General features: G+C 38.1%; 1 protein-coding gene across 2 annotated transcripts in view; it reads right to left on the reverse strand.

The window, feature by feature from the left end:
* The window catches only part of PDE9A (phosphodiesterase 9A), a 171630-nt gene that overhangs the window by 97358 nt on the left and 53831 nt on the right, over positions 1-20441 (reverse strand). Inside the window, exon 1 of one of the 2 annotated variants that reach the window (XM_043995794.1) lies at positions 2057-2204. The exons of the other annotated variant lie outside the window; for it this stretch is intronic. Coding sequence (XP_043851729.1) covers positions 2057-2099 — 43 coding nt within the window. The 5' untranslated portion in view covers positions 2100-2204. Of the gene's footprint in view, positions 1-2056; positions 2205-20441 lie in introns of those variants that run through there. 2 annotated transcript variants of the gene reach the window in all.

Genomic DNA, 20441 nt, shown 5'->3' on the forward strand with positions numbered 1-20441 from the left:
CCTAGAGTCAGGAAGACCAAAGTTTAAATCCAGCCTCAGACACTTACTAGCTGTGTGATTCTGGGCAAGTTACTTTACCCTATTTGCCTCAGTTTCCTCACTTGTAAAATGATCTAGAGAAGGAAATGGCAAGCCATTCCAGTATCTTTGTCAAGAAAATGCCAAATGGGCGGGCACAAGACTGAAAGGACTGAACAACAGTGTTATGGGAATATTACTATCTGGCAAACCTGAATAGATAAGTATTAGGATTATAATGCCCCTGGGGGCAGCTACGTGGCACAGTGGATAAAGCACCAGCTCTGGAGTCAGGAGGACCTGAGTTAAAATCCGGCCTCAGACACTTGACACTAGCTGTGTGACACTGGGCAAGGCACTTAACGCTCATTGCCCCGCCAAAAAAAAAAAAAAAGGATTATAATGTCCCTAATACTTCTTGTTTGGCAGAAATCAGTTCACTTTTGGGGAAATTCCAGAGACATTGGGAAGAATTTAGTCCGATGTCAACTCCATTTCAGAGGACCTTTGGGGAAATCAGAACAGCTTTATGCTATCTTGGAGATTCCTATTTACTGTAGGGTAGAATAATATCTGCTCTCCTTATCTCTAAGTTTGTTACCAAAAAGCAAACCAGAATGGATATGGAATCAAGTTAACATCTAGACTGAGAATAAACTAAGACTTGTTTGGATTGGATCAGAATCCCTGCATCTATCCTGAAGGACTTCAAATCTGACTTGGCCCCTGGGGTGAGGGAAGCAGATGGACATTGTTTCTCCCGCTGTTTTGTTAGCTTACTTTTACTAGCAATTAGGTCATTACAAAATTGTTCCCTTACCACCATACCATTTGTACATAGTTAAATTTGGTTTTTTGTTGTTGTTGTTGTTGTTAATATCTGATTACCTGGTCTGCAAAAAAATAAAAAATAAAAGTAAAATTATTTAAAGCAACATCACAGAACCATGGATATCATAGAAGCAAAGATTTGAACCTTTATCTTCTAATGCTAAATGCAGTTTGCCACAAATTCCTCTTCATAGAATTGGAGGAATAAATACTTTCAGGAACTTTTAAACCCACTTAAATCCAGATCCAACTAGGTCTTTATGGTATAAAGTAAAATAAATATATTTAGTTTATTTGATTATACCAGGCAGTTAAATTGTGTTGCTCTGACCCTGGAAATTTGTTTTGATTGTGTACATTGATTAAGTTTATCAGCTCAATTCTAAATAATTTTATTTTGTGCTTCACAAAAAAAAAATGTCTCAGAAAAAAAATAGGTAGTATGATGCTATACAGAGGAAAGTATACAAGATTTGAAGTTATAGAGTCTGGGTTCGAATTGTGGATCTATCACTTAAGGTCTATGTGACCTTAGACAAATCACTTCTGTTCTACATCATTAGTTTCCTCATATGTAAAATGAGGTGGTCAGGAGCAATGATCTCTGAATTCCCTCCCAGCCCTGCAAAGCAAAATGTACCTTGAGTTTAACACATGTAAATCTAGGTGAGTAATTAAAGGCATAATTTCTAAATCTGGCTGTTTTATATGCTGAATACCATTGCATAAATCTGAAAGGTGTATCTATTTGCATGCTATTACAAGATGATTCACTCTGTCAATCAAAATAAAGTACAATATTGTAAACATTTCAGAATGGCTTATAGCTACTGCACTTTCAAAAATAAGATTGGAAATTCTCCCTTATCTTAAGGCTGTACCAGAGAAAATGAGTCATGTCGGGCCACATTTCCTCAACATCTGATTTATCCAACTGGAAGATCTCAACGTCACCTCTCCCGTCATACCACAAACAAACAAACAAACAAACAATAGACATGCTTTTTTTTGAGCCCTAGAAGCATAAGAGCTAATTTGCTCCCTCTGTCATTTTCTGACCCCAGGTTTCCCAGACATAAGAAAATAAAAGTTCCACAAGAGGGAACAGGAAGAGTTTTCACTTGTACAATAGGAAAGAGTCGGCACAAAGGCAACCTAGACAAGAGCTGTTATTTTAGACTATTAGGAGAACTCTGGTTCCACTTACCATTCCCAGCACATTGGATACCATGGAATCTGATGCTAAGCATAAGCACAGAGCCTTTTCTGTCTCTGTTTATTTTGTTGTTTCTCCATCAGGATGATGGTGGTTACAGGAAGAGGAGTAGGTCTCATTGTTCATTTGTGCAGCTGAAACTCTGTCCTACTTTCACTCTGTCCCTATCCTACAACCAATCAAAGCACTCTAAAAGTACCAGTACATTTTAATCCAAGGAATGATCATTGGTAGTTTACTCTTTATAGATGTAATAAAACAGACTTAAAAATGAAGATATGTGTCTTTACAACTCTAGAATGTTGTAAAATTATATGGTTAGAAATAACCATGCCTTTTCTCTTAAAGGGACAAAAGCCTGTTTTAAAAAGTCTGTTTAAAGAGAACTGTTTAAACAGTTCGTTATAAATAAAAAAGGAAGAAAATGGAAGAGAGAATGTGTTTGAATTCTTGATGCCCTTATTAATGCCTAGGTTTGTTTGTGTTTGCACTTTAGTGGAACCTGTTATTTATGATTTCAGGAGTGAAATGTGAGGGAGAATACTCATAATACTGTCTATAGGGTCATTTCACAATTCACAGAACCTCAAATTATGTATTGGATTAGAACTTCTCTGTTTTTAAGAAATTGCTTCCCCCACCCCTCTGTATTTTTAATGTGGCTTAAACTATCTGCATATGATTTTTCGTCTCTGCCTGGATCCTTTTCTCTGATATCCTCATATAGTCTTTCTTTGTGCATGATTTGACAAAAGAATAATAATTCCCAAACTGTTAGTCTCTATGACCACTTGATCTGTGTTTCTTCCATTGCTCTCTGAGTGGGAAATGAGAAATTGTTGTAGAGTAGGAAGAAGAAAAGAGAGAGACTCAGAAGTGGTTTTAGGGAATTGAGGGAATTATTAGCCCTGTGTACTTCCCCCCTCTGCCTTGGCTCACTCCCTTTCTCCTTCCTCCTGGTTTAGAACTATGCACCTCATTTTACTCTTGAGGCACTCATTGAGTGGCATTACACCTAGCCAGAGCAGGGTAAAGCTATTCTTACCTAAGGAAAAGTAACAGTGACACCCCTTAAGAGTTACCCCTGTATAGATCTTTGACAATCTTTGTCTCTATAATAGCAAATTGGTTTGATATAGGTTGGAGGAAGAATTAGGCACAGAGTTTTATTGTGATTGTCTTCATATAATTTAATAATAGTGAAATGGGGCAGGATTAAAAAATAAAGATGTTCTGGATAGAGGCAGCTAGGTGGCGCAGCAGACAAAGCACCGGCCCTGGATTCAGGAGGACATGAGTTCAAATATGGCCTCAGACACTTGACACTTACTGGCTGTGTGACCCTGGGCAAGTCACTTAATCCCAATTGCCTCACCAAAAAAAAAAAAAAAAGATGTTCCGGATACCGGTATGTATTTTGTCAACTTAGTATGCTTATAGTGAAGAATAAGGAACCCAATTCTTGTTTAAACTTCTGAGAAGAATGTTGCTATATAAAAGTTTTTTGCATTACACAGCAGAATTATAAGACTAAAGTACAAATGACATCATATTTCTGGAACTTTTGTGAGGACTGTATGTGTACCTGGTGAGTGTATTCTAGGTGACACTTGAGGTGCTAAAGTAATGATAAGTAGCTCACAGAAGAATATGACTAAACCATATATCAGCAAAGGAGTATAGTTTATGGTTTTGCCCACCAGTTAGCATGCCACTTCAGCCATCAATGTGGTATTTCTCCAGTTTTGATGTAGGCACAAAAGATCTTCAGTGGCTCAACCCCAACAAAAGCTTAGCTTAAAAGACCTGGATAGAGAAATAATTGCTGACTAAGGTTCTAAATGAGTGAAGGATATGACACACAATTATTGTTTGGGATTATAAAAATAAGAGAATTTATAGCTCCAGAATCCCTATCCCTGTTAGTCTGAGAAATTTCTAGCTCTCTTTCAACACTATGTTGATGATTCAAAGGCAATGAACTCTTCTATAGCCACATGGTATTATTTAACAGGAAAATAAAATTGTAAAGAAACTATCAAACTTTTTACTCCAGAGCATTTTGTCTAGTTGTCTCAAAACCATCTCCCAAAGACTATTCCACTTTTTCAAAGTACCTCAGGGACATTCCTGTACTACTTGCTCTTACAACTCATCAAAAGATTTAAAAAAGGATTGTGCAACTGGTATTTCTCTTGGGTATAGCAACTTTAAGTGATGATATGTACAGATGATATATTAAGGATTTGGAATTATCCCTTGCCCTCTTATTAACCACTGAGGTTTTTTGAAACAATTCTGACTGTCTTATCTGTACTCTTCACATGCTTGGTTCAGCTCTGGCTCCTATTCTGATCCAATTCTCCTGTGCTTCCACATCCTCCTCGTTTCTTCAGATAAAAGTTCAGATCCCACTCATTGTTCTGTCAGCTCCCTGCCTGAATGGCTGATAGGAAGTTTGCTTTGGGCTAAGGATCTACCTCCCACTTGGTCTAAGAGCCTTGATTCCCCAATAGTAGTTGCTGTTAAATTACTGAGTCTTAGTTGGCAGTACCCAAGTGACTCTAATCCAATACGTGGTGAAAAAGATAGTGCCCCGAGTTTCAAGGGGAAATGAGAGGAGGGGGTAAGTATCTAATTTAGTATGCAAATGTACAAGTTTCCTTGCTTTGTCACTGCTCCCTCCTTTTTAGAAGCTTCCTACAAAACAGGACCCTCACCGCACCCATTTCCTGCAGAGGAAATGATGACTCCGAGGTCAAGTCCAATCTTCCTTATATAAATACTTGTTTGTGACACATATATTCTCAAAGGACAGAAACTTAAAGACAAGAATCAGAGTTCCAGAAACTTCAGTCCCTTAAGACTAATTGATGAAATTTCCCTGGAAATAAATCCAACGGACCTAAATGTCATTACCTTCAAAATCAAATCATATGTGATGGATGTTAAGTGACAGAAACTATAAAATGGGAATAAATAGGAGACATTTTATGTAAAATGTATACTTAGCTTAATTCACATGATAATTTATGCTTCAATGTGATTAATCCACTATTTGCTTTTTATGATTGAGTGAATGGGGAAAAATATAAATTCAAAGGGGTGAAATGTAATATTTCAACAACTATGTTATTAATACGAAGAAATTATTAATAACATATTTAGCATTTTTTTTAAGGGAGGCAATTGGGGTTAAGTGACTTGCCCAGGGTCACACAGCTAGTAAGTGTTAAGTGTCTGAGGCCGGATTTGAACTCAGGTACTCCTGACTCCAGGGCCGGTGCTCTATCCACTGCGCCACCTAGCTGCCCCCATATTAAGCATTTTTTATTCAGGTCTAGGATTTTTATTACTCCTGGTGTGGTAACTCCCTCATTCCATTTAGATTATTACTGCTATAACTGGCAATCTAAAGCACTGAGCTTCAGTGACTTTTCCATAGTAACAGAGCTATAGACAGGACTTGAACTCATCTTTTAAAAAAATAAATTCTATTGACATATTTTGTTTTTACATTGCCTACATTTCCTAAATATTTATGCTCTTTCTTTTTTGTTCATGGCTTTCAGGTAGTCCTGAAATTCTTAAATTATTTCTCCTTAATCTGTTTTGTAAGCCAGTTGTTTTCTCTTTTGGGATATTTCATATTTTTTCTTGTTTTTTCAGTCTTTTGATTTTGTTTTATTATATCTTGATTGTACGTGTAGTCATTAGCTTTCATTTGACCATTTCTAATTTTCAAGGAGTCATTTTCTTCAATGAGGTTTTGTACTTCTTTTCCTAAGCTATTGATTCTCTATTTATAGCTTTCTTCCCTAGTACTTGCCTTTCCTCCCATTCTTTCTTCTACCTCTCTCATTTAGTCTGGGTTTTTTTTTTTTTTAGTGAGGCAACTGGGGTTAAGTGACTTGCCCAGGGTCACACAGCTAGTAAGGATCAAGTGTCTGAAGATGAATTTGAACTCAGGTTCTCCTGACTCCAGGACCTGTGCTATATCCACTGTGCCACCTAACTGCCTCCATCATTTAGTCTTTAACATCATTTTTAGTACTTACTTTCTCTCTTCTGGGAACTCGTGTTGGTCAGGTGTCCATACTGTATTTTCCTTTGAAGCTTTGCTTGGAGAAGTTTTTAAGTAATTATTTTTTTCTGTGTTAGTGTCTTGAACTTCCCTGTTACCACAATAACTTTTTATGGTCAGATTTTTTTTCTTTGCTCATTTTTCCAACCTACTTCTTGACTTTGAACTTGATGTTAGTGCTGAGTTATGCATACTTTCCCAGAAGGGGGAAGGTATATTTGGCCTGAACTTATGTCCTCTTATGTCCTCCTGCAATTTTGATACCTCCAGCTGGGGTATCAAGTGATACCCCACTTTAAGTGCTAGCAAAGTAGTGTGTGTGGGAGGGGAAGACTGTTCTCTTTCCCCCTGTTTTGAATTCTTCATGTTCCTCACCCAGGTTTGGGTTTCTTGGTTTGTTTCTGTTTGAAATTTCGGTATACTGCTGCTTAAACTCTTTCTATACCCATTCAATTTTCTCTAGAGGTCTTTTATATCTAACTTTTCTAAGATTCTATTTACCTCCTTAACTTTTCTTTTTTATTTTGTGGTTATAATTATCTAGTTCTGAGGGGTTGAAATCCCCCAATAACACAGTTTTACTGTCTATTTCCTCCTATAAATTATTTAACTTCTTTAGAATTATGGATGCTATACCATTGGGTGCATATATAAATTTAGTATTGATATTACCTCCTTGTCTACGGTACCTTTAGCCAGATCTAGTTTTCTTCCTTGTCTCTTTTAATTAGATCTATTTTTCCTTCTGTTTTGTATGAAGTCATGATTTTTTAAAACTTTTTTTTAACTGCTTTTTTAAAAACTTCAGCTGAAGCATAATATATTCTGTTCCAGCCCTTTATTTTAACTCTGTGTAACTCTCTGCTTCAAATGTATTTTTTGTAAACAATATATTGCAGAATTCTGGTTTTTTAATCCAGTCTGCTATTTGCTTCCATTTTATGGGAGAGTTCATCCCAATGGCATTCAAAGTTATGATTACTAACTGTGTATTTACCTCCATCCTATTTTTCACCTGTTTATATTTTTCTCTCTTTCCTTTCACCCTGTCCCTTCTCACCAGTGTTTTGCTTCTGACCACTCCCTCAGTCTGCCCTCCCTTCTATCAGCCTCACTCCTTTTATTTCCCCTTTTTCCTTCTACTTCTCTATAAGGTAAGATAGATTTGTGTACCCAAATGAGTGTTTCTTACTCCTTCTGAGCCAAATACAATGAGAGCAAGGTTCAAACAATGCTCAGCCCTTTCCCTTCTTTCTGTCTACTGAAATAGGTTTTTTTGTACCTCTTCATGTGATACAATTTACCTCATTCTGCCTCCTTCTTTCTTCTTCCCTCAGTATAATCCTATTTTTCACCCCTTAATTTTTTTTGTAACATCACATCAAAGACAATTTATACCCACATCCTCTGGCTATGTATACAAATAGAGATACAGTTCTTAAGAGTTACAGGTATCATATTCCCATGTAGGGATGTAAATAATGTAACCTTATTGAATAACATGGGTTTTTTTTTTCTTTTCTGTTTACTTTTTTTTTCTCTTGAGTCTTATTTTGAAGATCAAATTTTCTGTCTTTTCATTAGGAAAATTTGAAAGTCTCCTATTTCATTGAATGGCCATTTCCTGCCTCCCCCCCCAAAAAAATTATGCTCAATTTTGCTAGGTAGTTGATTCTTGATTGTAATCCAAGCTCATTTGCCTTCCAGAATATCATACTCCAAGCTCTCTGATCCTTTAATGTAAAAGTCCTGTGTAATCCTGACTGAGACTCCTTGATATTTGAGTTGTTTCTTTCTGGTTGCTTGCAGTATTTTCTCCTTGACCTGATAGTTCTGGAATTTGGCTACAATATTCTTTGGAATTTTCATTTTGGGATCTCTTTCAGGAGGTGATTGTTGGATTCTTTAAATTGCTATTCTAAGGGGCAGCTAGATGGCGCAGTGGATAGAGCACCAGCCCTGGATTCAGGAGTACCTGAGTTTGAATCTGGCCTCAGACACTTAACACTTACTAGCTGTGTGACCCTGGGCAAGTCACTTAACCCCAGTTGCCTTACTAAAAAAAAATTTAAAAAATTAAAAAAAATAAATTGCTATTCTACCCTCCGATTCGAGAATATCAGGGCAGTTTTCATTGATAATATTTTGGAGGATCTTGTCCAGGCTATTTTTATGGTTGTGGTTTTCAGGTAGTCCAATAATTCTTAAATTATCTCTCCTGGATCTATTTTCCAGGTCAGTTGTTTTTCCAATGAGGTATATTACATTTTCTTCTATTTTTTCATTCTTTTGATTTTGTTTGACTGATTCTTAATATCTCATAGAATCATTAGCTTCCACTTGCCCAATTCTAATTTTTAAGGAATCATTTTCTTCAGTTAGCTTTTATAGCTCCTTTTCCATTTGGACAATTCTACTTTTTAAGGAGTTGTTTTCTTTAGTGGATTTTTCCCCTCCCATTTGGCCAATTCTATTTTTTTTTTAAATTTAGTGAGGCAATTGGGGTTAAGTGACTTGCCCAGGGTCACACAGCTAGCAAGTGTTAAGTGTCTGAGGCCGGATTTGAACTCAGGTCCTCCTGACTCCAGGGCTGGTGCTCTATCCACTGCACCACCTAGCTGCCCTCCCAGTTCTATTTTTTAAGGAGTTGTTTTCTTCAGTCAATTTTTGCACTTCCTTTTCCAAGTTGATGATTCTTTTTTCATGATTCTCTTGAATAACTCTCATTTTTTCCCCCAATTTTTCTTCTGCCTTTCTTATTTGATTTTTAAAATCCTTTTGGGGGCAGCTAGATGGCTCAGTGGATAGAGCACTGGCCCTGGATTCAGGAGTACCTGAGTTCAAATCTGGCCTCAGACACTTAACACTTACTAGCTGTGTGACCCTGGGCAAGTCACTTAACCCCACTTGCCTTACTAAAACAAACAAACAAACAAAAATTCTTTTGGAATTCTTCTAAGAGGACTTTTTGGGCTTGAGACCAATTCATATTCCTCTTTGAGGCTTAATAATTTTTTTTTTGGAATAGAATTTTATTTTCCAAAATATATGTAAAAACAAAATTTTAGCAACAATTTTCTCCCCCCTCCATTCCCACCCCCCACCCAGAAAAACTCAAGCAATTCAAAATAAGTTATACATGAGTAGTCATAGAAAAATTCCCATATTGTTTTCTCCAGACTCCAGAGATCACTTTCTCAAACCTATTCCCCACCCCCCATCCCCCCAAGGCCACTCCAGAAAGTTCAGTTCTTGACTGGGACAAACCCAAGGGAACAAAAGAAATAGACAGACTCTTTTGTCTAGTTCAGTGAAAGACTGATGGAATTAAACAACACCTAGATAATGGATTTTGCCTTGAGCAACTTCATTGAAGTCCTTTTCATACCTTTCCCTGATGTAATCTATAGAGTTCATTTTAGTAGACTCCCCCTCAAATCATGTCAATAAATGTAATTGAATGATGCTAGTTAATTAGCTTTGATCAATGTATAATGACCTTCCTCTATCAAAAGAGTTTTATCCTCTTTTTTATCCCCTTGGAAGAGGCCAGGAGCCCTCCAGACAGTGTAGGTCTTCTGAACTCTTTTGGGTCTCCTTGAAACCATGTGCTATCTCTCTGGGAGACACATGGGTCTTTTGGGGCTTTTCTCCTGCTCATGCTAACTGCCATGCTGAAACTCTCTCCTTGCTCTATCTACCATGTGGTTTGAGATCATGAAAAGTTAGGGAGACACATGCCAATACTGCTATAATATATAATATCAATAAAAATCATAATATGCTTACCCCAAACCAATATATAGCAATAACCATTTTATTTATTTATTTGTTTGTTTGTTTATTTATTTATTTATTTTTGCGGGGCAATGAGGGTTAAGTGACTTGTCCGGGGTCACACAGCTAGTAAGTGTCAGGTGTCTGAGGCCAGATTTGAACTCAGGTCCTCCTGAATCCAGGGCTGGTGCTTCATCCACTGTGCCACCTAGCTGCCCCCGAACAATTTATTTTAAAAAACACAGTTGCTGATCTATGTTGTGGCTAAGAACACCCCCTGACTTATCTGGACACCACCTGTGCTGGGCTATGCTCCCTTTTTACCCAAATGAGACAGACCTTTCCTAACGTCTTTCTAAGTTATCTTGGGCTGGAAAATTGTTTTACTCCATCTTTTTTGTGGGATCTGTTGTTCTAGAATTCATTTAGAGGCTTGATTTAACATTGTTTTGAGGGAAACTAGGGAGACTTTAGGAAATTTCCTAGGGTTTCTCCACTATCTTGACTCTGCCTCCTGCTTAAACTCTTGAATATGCTATTGGCTTGCTGAGACTCTAATGTTCAGAAGCACTGACATGCTGGCTCTTCTTTGGTTTAGTATGTTGTACTCTGCTACTGAGATCAGAGCCACCCATATAGCTATAATTTCCTCCTGGAACTTTTTCCATGCACAGTACAGAGCTACAAGTAATGCTCACACCTATTTCTTTCTACCCTGGATATGTGACCCAGAATTGGTTAGTGGATGACAGAGCTGTCAGATGGTACCATTTCCTGCACTTAGTGCTGGCTCAGGGATTCCCTGAGATCTCTTTCTGCCCAAGTGCTTCCTGCCCTGGTATACTGCCATGGTTGACTTTCCCTGCCATGCCATTCTTGTACTTCTGACCAGATTCCATTTCCAATATTCACAGACCTTTCTGTCTTCTCCCTAAGCTTCACTGGGCTGAATAGATGACTCACTGTGACTTCTTGCCTTTCCCAATCAGAATTCAGTCTGGTGTATTCTTTAGATCTTTGTCAAGAAGTTATGGGGTGGGGCAGCTAGGTGGCGCAGTGGATAGAGCACCGGCCTTGGAGTCAGGACTACCTGAGTTCAAATCTGGCCTCAGACACTTAACACTTACTAGCTGTGTGACTCTGGGCAAGTCACTTAACCCCAATTGCCTCACTAAAAAAAAAAAAAAAAAAAAAAAGGAAGAAGTTATGGGGTGGGGGCACCTAGACTCTAATGTTTCCTCTCATTCTGCTATCTTGACTCTGCCTCTTTGTATTGTTATCAAAATAGTTCTGACCTTGTGTATTTTCTGAAAGGATTTCAGTAACTACCATAAGTCTTTGAGAACTATTGACTTATAGGATATTTGCTAACTCAATCATTACATAGTGAACCTGTTTCCAAAACATGAAAAAGATTTTGACCATAATAAAACACCAAGGCAAGCATATTCCATATTCTTGGAATCAACATTTCAGTGCATGAAGGCCAACTCTCTTTGTAATTTGTGTGAATTGTAGCTTACCAAAAATAGCAGAGGGAGGAACAGTAAGATATGGAGAGTAAAACATAATAATATTGAAAGGAATGTATTGGGGGACCTATGCAGAACCTACCAGGTTTTTGAGGAATTGCTGGTATACAAAATGGAAATAAATATCATTGAATGCAAGAAGGATTCCTATTGGGAGGCCCAATTTGCAAATATCTCAAAAGCCTGTGGTAATACATGGACTAAGGAAAGAAGACAATGTTCATTTGTTTCGGTCATGTCTAACTCTTCATGACCCCATTTGGGATTTTCTTGAGAAAGGTACTGGACTGGTTTGTCATTTCCTTCTCCAGGTCATTTTACAGATGAGGAAACTGAGGCAAACATGGTTAAATGTCCAGTGTCACACAGCTAGTAAGTGTCTGAAGCTGGATTTTTAACTTACAGAGATAAGTCTTACTGATTCCAGGTCTGCTTTAGCTACTGCACCACTTAGTTGCAAAAAACCCTCCTTGTGATATTTTAGTTTTCTTCTCAAAGATACTGGAGTATCTTGCCATTTCCTTCTTCAGCTCATTTTACAGATGAGGAAACTGAGACAAACAAGGCTAAATGACTTGCATAGGGTCACACAGTTAGTGTCTGTGACTGGATTTGAACTTAGGTCTTGCTTCTAGTTCAGGAGCTCTCTCCACTGCACCACTTAGTTTAAGGCAAAAATCTGCAAGAAAACTTTTGAAGGAGAATACCTTGGGGAATAACAATCCCATTGGAAAAGTAATAGAGAAAAAATGAATCAAGACCATTGCAAACTGATACAGTAACAGTGTCATAAAGAAAGAGAGACAGAGGACAGCTAGGTGGCTTAGTGGATAAAGCACCGGCCCTGGATTCAGGAGTACCTGAGTTCAAATCCAGCCTCAGACACTTGACACAACTAGCTGTGTGACCTTGGGCAAGTCACTTAACCCTCATTGCCCTGCCAAAACAAACAAACAAACAAAAAAACAAAAAACAAATTAAAATTAAGAGAGACAGAGAAAGAGACAAAGAGACAGAGAGACAGAGACAGAGAAGGAACAAACTTCTGCAGCAAGCCTGGTGAAGGTGGCCATTCTCAGGCAACATGCATGCTAGAGGTGAACTCTAAGTGGAACCTAGTTCAGTCTATTCATTATATTAGAATATTCCTGAAAACAAGCTGCAAATCAATGTTTGCACACTCTGATCTTCTGTGAGGCTTGTGCAGAGGCATGTAAGAGGAAGGAGTTAAGTGATGACAGTGAATACCAAAAAAATTACAGTGGATCCAGAGAAATTTGACTTTGAAGTTTTTCCAATATCAAAGGAAAGGGAGGAATGGTTAAGGCAGAAACTTAGAAAGTGAAAGGAGTCTTCTAATTTCATGAGAACCCTCTCTCCAGTGGAAGAAGTAGGTATCACTGAACCTGGTCTATAGTTTTCAAATCCCTACTCTGGAAAGGAAAGCCCTTACAGTCAGACCTTGATTTACAGTGACACCTGATGGTTATACCTAGAATGCACTCCTTCTTCAATTCTATCTCACAGAATTCCTCTCTTCCTTCAATCACTAAATGAAGCTTTTCCTGATTTCCCCAAAGGCTAGTGCCCTCTATACCTAACAATCTTGTATTAAAATATATATTTGTATTTATTGTTTTCATACTTATATATGCTTGATTTGTCCTCCATTAGAGAGTATGTTATTATTATTGTCGACCCTTTGTTCTTGTTTGGTGTTTTTTGGTGAGGAAATTGGGATTAAGTGACTTGCCCAGGGTCACACAGCTACTATGTCAAGTGTTTGAGGCTGGATTTGAACTCAGGTCCTCCTGACTCCAGGGCTGGCGCTCTATCCACTGTGCCACCTAGTTGCCCCAACCCTTTGTTCTTGAAGAGGACCAATACTAAGCTCCCCAGGGAAGGGAAGGTTTATTTCTTTGTAGTTGTAGCCCCTGCAAAGTGTCTAGCATATAGTCGGTATTTAACAAATTCTTGTTGTTGATTGACTGTTGAATGATCCTCCCATAGAATGTAAGCTTTTTTGGGGAAGGACCATTTCCTTTTTGATTTTGTATCTTGAGGACTTTGGACAATGCTTTGAGCATAACATGTGCTTAATAAATGTTTTGTGGGGGCAGCTAGGTGGCGCAATGGATAGAGCACCAGTCCTGGATTCAGGAGGACCTAAGTTCAAATCCGGCCTCAAACACTTGACACCTACTAGCTGTGTGACCCTGGGCAAGTCACTTAACCCCAACTGCCTCACCAAAAAAACGAACAAACAAAAATGTTTTGTGAATTGAATTGAATTGTAGTTTGTGATGCAAAAAGATAGATTCTTAAACAAAATAGGATTTTACAAATAGCAACTGTGTAGTTATTCCCATGGAGAAAAATGGCCAGAAGATGTAAAATGGAGTTTTGGACATACATTGAGATTTTGACTCATGACATATAAAAATTATATATGAATATATGTATGTATTTTATATGTCTACATAATACACGCATGCATGCATGCATGCATGCATACATACATATGCTTGGCTATTACATTTATATATATATTATATATATTAACTCATTTGATTCATGCTACAACCCTAGGTGGTAAGTAATATTATCATCCCCATTTTATAAATGAGAGGAGAGGAGAGGAGAGGGAGAAAAAGGGAAAAAGAAAGGAAATAGCTGCATTGCCCAACTGGAGCAAGCCAGTTGGGTCCCCAGTGGGAGAGCTGTTACTCACAGAATGTTGGTTGTTGTTTGTCCTTCATTCTCTAAAAGGACCATGACATTGGTGAAGTGATGTCATGACTTGCAATATATCAGGACAACTGGAGATGGCCCCCTGATTCACTAGAAGACCTTGGCCTTTCCCAGGTCTCAGTTTGCTTGAGGCAAAGAAAGGCCTCTTTTACTTAGATTTTAAAAAAAGATAGATGGTGTGTGTGTGTGTGTGTGTGTGTGTGTGTGTGTGTGTGTGTGTGTGTGTGTGTTAGGTGTAAGGAGTGGTGCCTAAAAGATATCTTGCAGGTAAACCCCAAGAAATGTTGTGAGGTTTCTGTAGACAAATTTGTATTCATTTGGACAGAGCACCTGCATACAGGGAAGGGTATAGAAAAAGGGAGAGAAGAGAAAAGAAAGGAAAGTATTTGACTCTTTGAAAATTAAAATGCACTAAATAGAAGCCAATGATTCCATTAAAAAAACAAACAAACAAACTGAGAATCCCCAAACCAGGAACATGATAGCTCAAATCCTGAAGTTCCAGGTCAAAGACAAATTACTGCAAGAAGCAACCAAGAAAGAATTCAAGTTCCAACAGCCTACATACAGTCAGCATCATACACAATTTGGTACCCAGCCTTGTAAAGGAATGGAGAACTTGAAACATAATATTCCAGAAGACAAAGAATAAAGCTAAGAATAATTTGTTCAGCAAAACTCATTGTTTGTCCTTCATTCCCAAAGAGAACAATGACAGGGTGATGTCATGACTTGCACTGAAATAGATTTAAGTGAGGGAGGGCTATGCAAGGGTCACCAACCTTACTTTCTCCTCCAGAGCCAGGAAGACTGGAGATGGCTCTGGATGTTTAAGGGAATTGGGGTTAAATGACTTGCTCAGGATCACATAGATAGTAAGTGTTTGAGGTCAGCTTTGAACTCAGGTCCTCCTGACTTCAGGGTCAGTGCTTTATCCACTGCACCACCTAGCTGCTCCATCCACAAAAAATAAGTATAATCCAATGGAGGAAAATGGCTTTTATTGAAATAGAGGGCTACAGGGCAGCTAGGTGTCGTAGTGGATAAAGCACCAGCCCTGGAGTCAGGAGTACCTGAGTTCAAATCCGGCCTCAGACACTTAACACTTACTAGCTGTGTGACCCTGGGCAAGTCACTTAACCCCAATTGCCTCACTAAAAAAAACCCAAAAAACCCCCCAACAACAACAAAAAAAGAAATAGAGGGCTACAAAGCATTCTTGAAGGAAAAAATCATAGCTGTGTAGAAATGTTCAAATTCAAACACAGTACTTAAGGGAAACACAAATAAATAACGATAAAGGGCTAAACTATAAATACGAACAGCTTACATTCTACTATGGGAAGATGAGTCCCTTCTAAACACTGTCATCATTAGAGGTTATAGAAGGATTCTAATTAGCTGGGAGTGGTTCTGGGAGTGGTCTTGATGATTTTAAAAGAAGAATGGAAAGAAAAGAGAAGCAGAATACATTAGAGGGGACAGAAAAAGAAAGTTAGGAGAAATCTTTATATATAATCAAAGTCCACAAGTAGGCATTTGTACAAAAAAGGAGGAGGGAGTGGCATGTAGCAGGTGACATTTGTATCTCACTCTCCTCAGAACTGGTCAGAGAAAGATGAATACAGATACACACCTACATGTATGCATGCAAACATATGCATATTCAGACTTGGATACAGAAATACATTTCACTCAACAGCAAAATAAGAAGGAAGGGAGAGAAGGGAAAATTAGAGGAAGGGGAGATTAAGGGAGGAATTAATCCAAAGCAAAAAAATACTTAAGGAGGGATAGTAAACAAAGAAATGGAAAAATATAAGAGAATAGGATGGAGGGGATTGCACAATTACTACTCATAACAGTGAATATAAATGGAATGAACTCATCTATAAAATTAAAAGAAAATAGCATTATGGATTAGAAACCAGAATACCACAGTATATTATTTAAGAGAAACACATTTGAGAAAGATACACAGAGTTAAAATAAAAGACTGGAACAGAATCTATTATGCTTCAGTCAAAGTAGAAAAGGCAAGGGTATCAATTATGATCTCAGACAAAGCAACAGGAAAAATAGTCCTAATTGAAAGACACAACAAATTTCTTGGGGAAAAAAACTATAGACAATAAACTGATAGTAATACTAGACATATAGACACCAAATAGCATAACAACTAAATTTTAAAGGAAAAGTTAAATGAGTTACATGGAAAAATACAATAAAATTTTAATAGTGAAAGAACTCAATTTGCTTCTTGTAGACCCCAAAATAAACAACAACAAAAAAGAAACTAAAGACCTGAAGAGAATTTTAGAAAAATTGGGTATGATAGACCTTTGGAGAATACTGAATAGGAATAGAAAAGATTATACTTATTTATCAGCTGTGCATGCCACCTTCACGAAAATTGAACATATATTAAGGCATAAAAAGCTCAGAAACAAATGCAGAAAAACAGAACTATTAAGTGCATCTTTTGCTGACCATAATTCAACAAAAATTGCCTCAGTTTACCCAAATAACTCAAGGAGACCATCAAGTCGAGCAGAGGCAGATTTATTACATTCTCATGAGAATGGGTGACCCCATGCAAGGGATGAGGAGTGCACTAATGGGGTCATGAGTTGGGTTTTTATGGAAGTTTTGAGGGGAGGGATCCCCTCGTGCACAGGGTGAGCTCACAATCTAACATCCAATCCTGTCTCAGCCATGTTCAGCTTGTGATCAGGGTATGGATGCATGCTCAGCTATGTCTGAGAGCTGGGGGGAAAGGGGAGGGGGAAAGGCAAAACCACAGGAGGGGGAAAGGGTGAAACCACTCCACTTGTGTGAGATGGGGCAAGGGGGAAAAGGGAGTGATGGTACCAGGAGCTGGTACCAGGGTTTAGGGTTTAGGAATGTAAAAGGGGGAGGTAGTATCTGGGTGGGGTCTGCACTAGCAGGAGACATCTTCTCCTGCCTGGTCATAGAACAAAGGGATGGGGGCAGGGGTGGTAAGGGGTGTTGTAGCAATAGCATAACTAACCCATAACAAGGACTGGGGGGTTTGGAATGTAGGCAAGGAGGGGAAAGAGGTGGTATCAGGGTAGATCAGGTTCAGTAAGGCAAAATACATGATTTCTGTTATTAGCAATGGAATTAAACATGAACAGAATAATCTAACAATAACAGGGACTAGAGGTTGGGTACTTTCCAGACCCCCATCCTCAGAATCTGAACTGACTCAAGTCCACCTATCCCATACATTAATAAAAGGCCTTTGAAGCAAAGATCAAAAATTAATTGGAAACTAAATAACTTAATCCTAAGAATGAGTGGGTCAAAGAACAAATTATAAAAACAATCAAATATTTCATTAATGATAATGATAACAGGGAGATAACACACCCAAATTAATAGGATGCAGCCAAAGCAGTAGTTGGGGGGAAATTTATACCTCTATAAGCCTTTGTTAATAAGACAGGCAGAAAAAAAAAAGAAAAGAAAAAAATAAGACAGGCAGAGCACATATATAACCTACATTAAATTGCTTACCATTTTAGGAAGAGGGGAGGGAGAAGAATTTAGAACTCAAAACCCTCCCAACTTCAGGGCCAATGGTCTATCCATTGTGCCACCTAGCTGCCCCTAAATATGAAACTTCAAAGGAAGAAAGGTCACCGAGTGACAGAGGTGGGGAAGGAACCTGGAAGTGGCAATGGGAAACAACATACTAAAATTAATAGGATGCAGCCAACCCTAACCTCTCTCTAGACCTATACTCTCACATCTCTAACTACCTTTTAGATACTTTGAACTGGATCTCCTCTAGATATCTTACATTCAATTATGTCCAAAACTGAACTCATTATCTTTCCCAGATCCAACCCTCCTCTCTTCCTAAATTCCATACTTGTCTCTTTACTCTCTCACCTTTCATATTCAATTAGTGCTGAGCTACTGAGATTTTACTTTCATAACATTTTTCACATGCTCTCCCCACTTTTTTCCTCTGACACTGTCACTGCCCTGGTACTATCCTTCATAAGTTCACACCTGTACTATTGCAGTAAGCTGCTGATTGGTCTCCCTGGCTCAAGTTTCTCCCCATTCCAACTCATTCTTCAATCAGCTGTCAAATTGATCTTAAATGCATTTGACGTCATACCCTCTATTCAACAAACTGCAGTGACTCCCTGCTACTTATAAGATCAAATATAAAATCCTATTTGCCTTTCAAAGCCCTTCATAACCTGGACCTTTTCTATCTTTTCAGTCTTCTTATACACCTTATTTCCTTATTTCCCACCACATGCTCTTTGATCCAGTGACAATAGCCTCCTTCCTCTTCATCAAACACAATACTCCATCTCCTAACTCTGAGCATTTTTATTGACTGTCTCTCATGCTTAGAACACTCTCCCTCCTCATCTCCACTTCCTATGTTTTCTGGCTTCCTTTGGAGTCTTAGCTCAAGTACCAAACTGCCTAATTTCCCTCTTTGGGCAACTCCCAGTTTATCTTGTCTGTATCTTGTTTGTCCATAGTTGTTGTGTGTGGCCTCCCCAATTATATTGTGAACTCTTTAAGAGCAGGAACTACTTTTCTTTTATCTTTCTTCATATTTCCAGACTTTTGCACAGTATCTGGCAAATAGTAGTTGCTCAATACTAGTTTGATTGATTAATTGACCTTTAGGAATCAGGTGAGTGTCTTGTTTCTAGAGGGATTGATATTTATATTGTTTTGTGAGAATCAGGGTGCCACCCCCCTGCTGAGAAAGACATTGTGAGAACCAGGGCAATACCCCCCTGAGGAGAAAGCATGTGACTATCGTCCAAAAGTTGCCTAGCATCCGGAAGTTACATCTATTCATAGAACCTCCTGTAAGTCATGTCAATTAATGCTACCAGCCAGTTAGTTTGGAGCTGTGTGTGGGGACCGTCCCTCTTGTGTTCCCTCAGGGAGCTTCTGCTCTAGGAGAACAGGGGCATCCTTCTTTTGGTTGGAGGTCTCAGTGGCGGCTGCAGGGCCAGGGTAGCTAGGCTTTTCCTTTCTGAACTCTGTGTGTTCTTTCTCTCTCTTTTGCTAACTTCTAATATACTTTAATAAATGCTTAATGCCCAAAGACTGGTGCTATAAGATTCTAATTTAAGGCAACCACACATTAGATTTTAGTCATAACAGATTTTAAACATCACAGTTTGTATAGATTGATTAAGAAAATTTGGTTTCATGGATTAAAAAGTGAAAGTGTAATTGGTGTTAGCATATGTAAGAGTGAGTCAGTTTGAAACATGTACCATGTTACATTCCTGATTAGTAATATCAAGTGAGCCACAAAACAGGTACAAGTATGTTCCCTAAAGGTTTTCATTACCGTGATGGAGGAGATCCAATGTAAAATCAAAATTGAAAATATTCTTTTTATATCATTTTCCTGTTTGTGGATGGCACTGAATGGATTCAGTTAAACCCTGGAACATTTCAGAGTCTCTTGGATGAGATTCATAACTACTCAAAAGAGTTTGGTCTGACAATATATGAATAAAAAAATAATTGATATACAGCTGGATGGACAACCTAGAGAAATTATCCATTAGTATCTCTGTCTGTCTGTCTCTCCCCCTTATCTATCCATTTGTTATTTATCTCTAGCAATCTCTTTATTTATCAAAAACACTACAAATGGAGACTAAATTGGGTTCTGAATGGAACAGGATAGTAGGCTGAATTTATTACCTGTGATCATTTGCAAAGTAATTTTATTAGCTCTATGCTCCTAATTGGAACAAAGAACTTTCTTTTTAATACCATGATTGTTCCAGTGATGTTATATGCTCCAAGACATGAAAAATTATAGTCTCTGAAAAATTTCCCTGAGGATGACTTTGGAGAGAACATGATGGGAGTGGGCAGTCACATAGGTAGGATGTATCAAAAGTAGTACTGAATCCAAGTCTTTCTGACTCCAAGATTAACCCTCTAGTTATTGTAATATGCTACCTCAGCTTATGGACTACACAAATTAAAGCTTGATTTTCCACTAAGTTTTGCTTTCTCTATAAAAATTGGTTTCTTCAAAAACACTTTGTCATGGTTATTTTAGGAGCATATCTTTAAAGTGCCATGATAATTTATACTCATTATTTTATACTATGACATTCTTATTATTTAAGATGTTTTGAGCTGTAACAGTGAGATGGACAATACAATTCCTTATGGTTGCATTTGAGTCACTTGTACA

The sequence above is a fragment of the Dromiciops gliroides genome, chromosome 3, assembly GCF_019393635.1.
Source record: "Dromiciops gliroides isolate mDroGli1 chromosome 3, mDroGli1.pri, whole genome shotgun sequence".
Taxonomy (NCBI): Eukaryota; Metazoa; Chordata; class Mammalia; order Microbiotheria; family Microbiotheriidae; genus Dromiciops; species Dromiciops gliroides.